Source organism: Nicotiana attenuata, unplaced genomic scaffold (assembly GCF_001879085.1).
Source record: "Nicotiana attenuata strain UT unplaced genomic scaffold, NIATTr2, whole genome shotgun sequence".
In the NCBI taxonomy this organism is placed as follows: Eukaryota; Viridiplantae; Streptophyta; class Magnoliopsida; order Solanales; family Solanaceae; genus Nicotiana; species Nicotiana attenuata.
Window position 1 is genome coordinate 111,325 of NW_017672430.1, and position 7,695 is coordinate 119,019.

At 36.0% G+C, this 7,695-nt stretch overlaps 1 protein-coding gene across 2 annotated transcripts; it reads left to right on the forward strand.

The window, feature by feature from the left end:
* Positions 1-444: 444 nt before the first annotated feature.
* Positions 445-3,416, forward strand: LOC109213172 (pentatricopeptide repeat-containing protein At4g36680, mitochondrial-like). 2 transcript variants are annotated; one of them, XR_002065961.1, is made up of 3 exons: positions 445-1,934; positions 2,795-2,895; positions 3,057-3,415. XR_002065961.1 is itself a non-coding variant. In XM_019376926.1 (2 exons), the coding sequence occupies exons 1-2, from the start codon at positions 607-609 to the stop codon at positions 2,809-2,811; spliced, it is 1,221 nt and encodes a 406-aa protein (XP_019232471.1). In that variant the 5' UTR covers positions 445-606; the 3' UTR covers positions 2,812-3,416. The 2 variants fall into 2 exon arrangements, 1 of the variants encoding a protein (XP_019232471.1); XM_019376926.1 differs by having other exon boundaries at positions 445-1,810; positions 2,795-3,416.
* Positions 3,417-7,695: the final 4,279 nt, after the last annotated feature.

Consider the following 7,695-nt stretch of genomic DNA (forward strand, 5'->3'; position numbering starts at 1 on the left):
CAAATTTTTGGAAGTAAAACACAGTTTAAAAGGGCGTTTTACATATGTGAAATATTGTTATGTCAGTTAAGCACAAAAGAGTTATTGGTGGGCCCACACAACATGTAAAACGCGGTTTATTACTGAATTTTATATAAAATACAGTAATGAACTGCGCTTTATATAGCCGTCTTATCAGCTTCCAGGTAAAGCGCGGTTCATTAACGCATTTTATAGAAAACGCAGTAACAAATCGCGCTTTACCTGAACATCCCAAACGGCCGTTAAGATAAAACGTGGTTCATAACCGCATTTTATATAAAATAATAACTATATTTTTTTTTCATCTAAAAAAATATTTTAATCCAAAAGAACCACATTTTGATTCCGAACTCTATTTGTAAAACGGATCACTCTATTTCCTGTCCGAGTAACTACAAAAGAAAATCTCACATTAGAAGGGGCTAAATGATTATCTTCCTTAGTTTAATTACTAACGGGATTCTCATTTCATTCCAAACCCCAGCATCAGCAACTTTCACAGCGCCTCCTAAAACCCTACTCCACTCTCTAGTCAGTATACACACAAACGGCCAAGCACCACTGATCCGGCAAAAACCCTAACAAATGTCTTCTTCCATTTCCCTGCGCCTCGCGCGCCAATTGTCAACCTCAGCCGCCACTGCTACCGCTGCTGCTTCGTCAACCTCCGGCGCATCCATCTCTATCTCCAAAGCAAAATCGAAGCTGAAATCCGAGCACGATCCAGACAAAGCCCTAAAAATTTACTCTTCCGTTTCTGACCATTACACTTCCCCTTTATCCTCTCGTTATGCTCAGGAATACACAGTTAAACGCCTCGCCAAATCCCACCGTTTCTCGGACATCGAAGTATTCCTCGAGTCGCACAAAAATGACAAGAAAATCACCGAAGAGCCCTTCCTTTCCTCGATCATCCGTTCCTATGGAATTGCCGGAATGTTTGATCATGCGCTTAAAACTTATCATCAAATGGACGATTTAGGCACCCCCAGATCAGTTGTTTCGTTTAACGTGCTTCTTTCGGCTTGTGTTAACTCGAAACTATATGATCGTGTCCCCCATCTGTTCGATGAAATACCAAAGAAGAACGGATTTTTACCGGACAAAGTTTCATATGGTGTATTGATTAGGTCATTTTGTGAAATGGGGAAAACTGAGCTGGCAATGGAGAGACTTAAGGAGATGGAAGAGAAAGGTGTGGAGGTTACGGTGGTTATTTACACGACAATACTGCATTCCTTGTATAAGGGCGGGAAGAGCGATGAGGCTGAGAGGATTTGGAATGAAATGGTGAAGAGAGGTTGTGGACCGGATGTTGGTGCTTATAATGTTAAGATTATGAACATTCAGGGTGGTGAACCTGAGGGAGTGAAAGGATTAATTGAGGAAATGAGCAATGCAGGTTTAAAGCCCGATACAATTAGTTACAATTACTTGATGTCTTGTTACTGTCGGAATGGGATGATGGATGAGGCTGAGAAGGTTTATGAGGATTTGGAGACAAATGGGTGCAATCCAAATGCTTCAACTTTTAGGACTTTGATATTCTATTTGTGTAGGAGTGAGCGGTTCGAGGCAGGGTATAGAGTGTTCAGGGAGAGTGTGACAGCAAACAAGATTCCGGATGTCAATACACTCAAGTATTTGGTGCATGGTTTGGTGAACAGTTCAAAGGTGAAAGATGCAAAAGAGATGATTAGGACAATGAAGAAGAAGTTCCCTCCTAATGTGGTGAAAGTCTGGATCAAGTTAGAGCACGAGCTCGGTTTAGCTAAAGCTGAAGACAGTGGTATCAAGTCTAATGATACTAATGTTGCTTAGTTATGATTCTTGTTTGTGGTAGCTGGAAGCATTATTGCAGCTTGTTGTTGAAGGACTTTACATGATTGAATTTGTTTATCTGTTATAAAGATGTGAGTTAGCACTTGGCGCTAACATTTTCTATGCCCTTTAATTTTGAAAGCTAATATAGAACTTACATGAGTTTTGTAGTCCTTTTGAAGATTCGCAAATGGCCAATTCTATGGGCTAAAAGTTCTGTTGCTTCGTTGCTTTTTCCTGTTCTTCTATCCATTGATTTGAATAATCAATATAATGTTGCCATATTGCTTAGAATCTAATTTTTAAATTGATCTGATGGTTTATTGTTAAAGTTCTTTTCTATAGTGCTGCTTGATTAACGAGTTAAAGGATTTCGGGAGCATTCTTCTTAACTCATTAACACTATACTTTAGGGACAAGGTATATTAGCTAGCTTTAGGAGAAAAAGCGAATCTGGTAAATACAATTGTTGTTGGAAACAAGATTCTACAGGTTTCGTGATTATTGGAGGAGTTAGCTTCAGTTTGTTATTTCCTATGGTAGATACAATTCAAGGCCCTATTCTTAATTTGCATATATAAAGTGCATTCAGATATATGCAACTGCAGAATTGTGTATGCCACTGAAGTACACGATCTGTATGTGAAGCTTCTGTATGAACATTTAGTACTTTGAAGTTGTTAAAGGTCCAAAAGTCACTGACTCATTTCTCTTATGCCTTTACATGGTTTTTGATATTCTTGCATCCTCAAGAGTCAAGAAAAACATTCAGCAGTTTCCAATTTATTGGATTCCCCTCCCCTGTGGTGCCATGATAAATTTGCCAAGCCTTCGGAAGTGTAGCACTCTTAGTTTATCTGCAACATTGTATTAGGACCATAACATTACTTTCCAATGAAGTTTATGAGGTAGTCATTTTGTGGTTATTCTGACGTATTCTAATTGCTTCCAGATAACAAGAGATCCTGAATTCTGAAACGCGAAATCCCTCCGGTTTTGGTTTCATCAGCTATGACGTCTTTGAGGCATGCAGCAAAGCCATCCTTTAATGTGGTAACTTCCTCCCCTCTTTAAGTACCTTATTGAGAGACACAACATTCCAACTTAAAGTTTCAGATGTATGGATTAGCTTTTCCTGGTTTGGAGATTGTGCTATGTTTGTGAGCCTTTTGTTTTATTTGAATTTGATTTAGTTTCTTTTTTTTGGATGACAGTGGTGCTTTAAGGCATCTAATGCAGCAAAGCCTTCCTTTAAAGTGGTAAACCCCCACACACACCACCACCACCGCCACCACAAACCCCAACCCCCAAATGCCAACCTTAACTTATTTAAATTTGAATAGTCACAATAAAATTCAGATGTAAGGATTAGCTACTTTAGCTTGCAGACCGTGCTATCTTGTAACTCTTTTTCTTTTTTGAATTAGGTTATCATTCTGATGTGCTTTTTAAAGCCCATCGAATTGCTAGTAAATCATGATGAGTTTGGATTGAACATTCATACAATGAGCTACTTGCATGATTTTAAGTTTATTACCTAGAAGTGGAGTATTTCAGAATTATCTATGTTGTTGGCTTTCTTTGTCCTATTATATTAATATTCTTTGTTACCAATTTTCAAATGACAGTTTATGCTTGATTCACTCGAACTTCAGATGGCTTATGCAATTGATTGTCCAAATAAATGTTAAAAGTACATTGTTTTTAGCTTAGAAATGATATTTTGGGTTTTATTTTGGGGAGAGAGGGGGGTTGGATGGTTTCCGGAGGCCCATCGGGCATGGGTTAGGGGGAAGTGCGCAGTTAGCCACTAATTAGAGGTGTCTTTACTCTTTAGCCACTATTTTGAAATGTATTTACTCTTTAGCCAGTGCTTAATAATTTTTATCCGCCCGGACGAAAATACCCCTGCGCTAGACATGGGTGATGTGTAAATATTAAGGACATGGTGTCCTTAACTTCATGAATGATTTGTAAATATTAAGGACAAAGTGTCCTGCATGTCCTTAACTTCATATGCACAGTGTAAATGTTAAGGACATAGCGTCCTTAACTTCATGTGTGCAGTGTAAATGTTAAGGACATAATGTCCTTAACTTGTATTTACACCTTCTATTGTTAAACTTTATGACCTCATGTCCTTAACTTCATATGGGCAATGCAAATGTTAAGTGTCCTTAACTTGATGTGTGCAGGGTAAATATTAAGGACTATCCTTAACTTTATGAGTGTTGTGTAAATATTAAGGACATGGTGTCCTTAACTTCATGAATGCTGTGTAAATATTAAGGACAGAGTGTCCTGTCATGTCCTTAACTTCATATGTGCAGTGCAAATGTTAAGGACATCATGTCCTTAATATTTACACAACACTCATGTAGAAAGGCGTCTTTTCGTTTTAATCTTAATAGAGTAGTCGCTATTTTTTTTCAGCATTAAAAATACTAGATAAAAACTAAATACCGTTTTAAAAGTGGCTATCCCACGCCATTTCTATCATGGGTTACAGGTGCAACTGTCGCATTCTAACATGGCATGGGATATGGAACTTTGTATTTCCAAAAAAAGAAATTTAGGAGTTAACATAACCATGAACCAGATATTAAATATACTTTGACATGCATACATTATGCCGCTGGAGGTATAATGCAGTGACATTCCAGAGGGCTATGTACATAGAGATGCTGGGATTCGACCCTTGTGAAGCATATTTATGGTGTTTCACCTCACTGCATAACCCATTGTAGCTCATAAAGTTGCATAGACCATACGTGATTATTGATCTGTACTGATACTTTTAGGACATTTTACTTGGTACTTCAAAAGAAAATTTCTATGGCTTTAACTCTTTCCTCTTTCTCATAGTCCCCTTGGTTTGCATATGTTAGTTTAGAAGTCTTACTCGATAGTTTGACTTGGTATTGGCAAAGAGGAGGAGAGAAAAATAATATTGCCACTCTTGAAACTTGATACATATTGAGGACATTTGGAGGAGACATTTTTGGTGGTCATATTGGACAAATAATTAGTGAGAAGGAGAAGTTAGTGTGTAAGACATGCATCTACCAAGTATTTTACCTACCTATACTACATATGAAACTCATTTACCCTCCCTAATCAAATTTTAACTTAATTACACGTTCATATACCATTTACCAATTATATACAAATTAGTTTTTAAAATGAGTGCCTTTTTATTTAGTAAATCCTAAAAAATTCTCACAATTCCTTACATACCGAGACAAACCTTAATCTTTTTAAAGGATTTTTCTCTTTCTCTCTGTTAAATCAACCCTCTTTCTACAATGATTTTTACAAGGTTTTTTCTTCTAAAGCTCATAATTTCCTCTAACAATAGCGAAAAAAGGGATTAATTTTTTTTATCGATTTGAATTTTGCCATGGCTGGAGTTTGGAGCTTTTCCGGGCTTCCCCTTTTCTTGTTGGAGTTCCAATGACAGGCTAGCAGTATATGTATATTAGTTATTTGGCTGGATTGTTCGAATTGAAATTGCCAATCAATAAATTTTTAAGGTGTTTGACTCTCCACCATTACGATCATTAAAAAGCTTCGAAGCTTTGAATCCAAATTCGAATTCGAATTTTCAAAAAATATTTTTTCTTTGGATTGGGTGTCATTGCAAACTATTGAGAATATTATATGGAGTTTATATCTCGATTTTGAGGGTATTTGGTGAAGATTAGATTTAATTTGGCTGGATTTTCAAATTGAAATTCGAAGAAGCAGAAGAACACACCGCATACAAATTACATACAAAAGACATATTGTATAAAGTTTGTATGAAAATTTTATTTAAGTTGCATGATGTTGTAGTTGCATTTAACTGGGTAAAAATGATGTATGAAAGTTGTAGATAAGTTGTATAATTAGTTGTATGAAATTTATTTTTAGTATATATGTTGTTGTAAATAAATCAAATTTTGTATGAAATTTAGTTTTAATTTGTATGATGCTGTAACTACATTATTCTTTTCTTAAAAGGTAATTATGGCAAAGCTAGAGAAGAGTTGCTCTAATTATGGCTTAAAATAGGTAATACACAACTGGAAGTAATCTTATTTAGATGGAAGGACAATTTGAACTTCCTTCCCTTCAGCTATGCAATTTTCCAAGCAAAGAATTCCTAATTTAAGGTACTAATAATGGATTGTATATAAATTGTAAGAAAAACTTGTTTAGGATAGGTAATATACAAAACTTGGACAATTTAAAAAAAGTTTCAAATACTGTATATGGAGAAAAATTTGTGTTAGATATATAAGTGTCAAGGGGCCGGGCCGGGCCGGGCCGGTAGGGGTAGAGGAAAAGGGAACCAACCGGTTTCATTACCAGCCCGGTTTTCGATTATTTTTTACCGGGTTTACCGGTTCCAAGCTTCCCTGGTGCAAAATTTAACTGGAACGGTTTCAAGCCTAATGGGTCGGGTCGGGCTTATTTAATTTTGTATTTTGTACAACAATCGTAATTTATATTAAGATAAAGTAGTAAAACACTAAAAACCCACTATAAAAAGAATGTTTGAATAAATTCATTACGAATATAAGATAATACAATGAATATGAAAAAAAATATAACTTATAGTATAAGTCTTATACTGGTGTGTTGATAACTTGATATGTAAGGATCAAATTTCAAAGGTTTTCATAGTTTTATTTCAAATTTTTATTGAATAATAATAGTATAATACCTTAAATTAATCTAAAATACTAAAATATTAAGCTTAACATAAATTGTCTCAAATCAACTTAAATATGGAGGACGGTCAAGACAATTCTTCATATGTCTCCTTAAACAGTCCGTGCCCTCCCACTTTCGACAAACAATTAAGACTCGATCATAGTTCTTGCAATTTACTTTGTGAATTTCTTCATTTTCTTCTACCGCCTCAAAGTGTTCCCAAACATATGAGCGCACTCCAGAAGCATTGGGTATGATTTAACTTGAATTGAGAATTTAGGTTTGAGAATTGAGAGATGAATGAAGAAAGGAAGAAGAAGGGGGTCTATTTATAGTTTTTCAAAATGCTAAATTAGTAAATAATAAAAATGTTATTTTTGAAAAAAAATGCCCCAAAAAAGGGCTATTCTTGCAAATTAGCCATTGGGCAACGGTCAAAATGGCAGCTGACTTTATATAAAAAAAAAAAAATCGAAATAGCTGTTGAACCGGTCCGGTTAACCGGTTCCCAAATGACTTGACCATAACGGGTCGTACTGGTCCGATTAACCGGTACCAAAATCCCCGTTCCAAGCCAGCCCCGCCCGGGCCCCTTACTACCGAGCCAGTCTGGTCCGGAGCCAAGCCAGCCCCGCCCGTTTGACACCAGATATGGTGTCCGAGTGGACAAAATGGTTGATTTAGAAGTCTTCACATGGGCTTGGTGATTTGTACACTTGTACTTTTGTCTTAGTCTATCTGATAGTTTGGGTTAGACATGGTATTTGATTGGACAAGAGCATATGTTTTTGGATAACACTAAGAACATTTTTTGAAAATGGGCTTGGTCATTTGAGCCTAGCAAAGGCCAATACTTTTTCCTTATGGATGGGTAGTTATAGTCCTGTATTACTATTGTTACGGATGTACCAATGCAAATGAAGCAGTGGCGTAGCCACCCACCTTGGCTAAAAAATTATACGAAAAATGATACTGTATAGTCGTTGTAAAAATAATAGTAAAAAAATATATAGAATTTGTATATGTTTTGTATATATATACATTCTGTACGTTATATACAAAAAATCATACAAATTTTATATACTTTTTCGGCTACCAGATGTAAATAGTTTCTGGCACGGGCTATAAGTGAAAATACCCCAAAATTATACCATA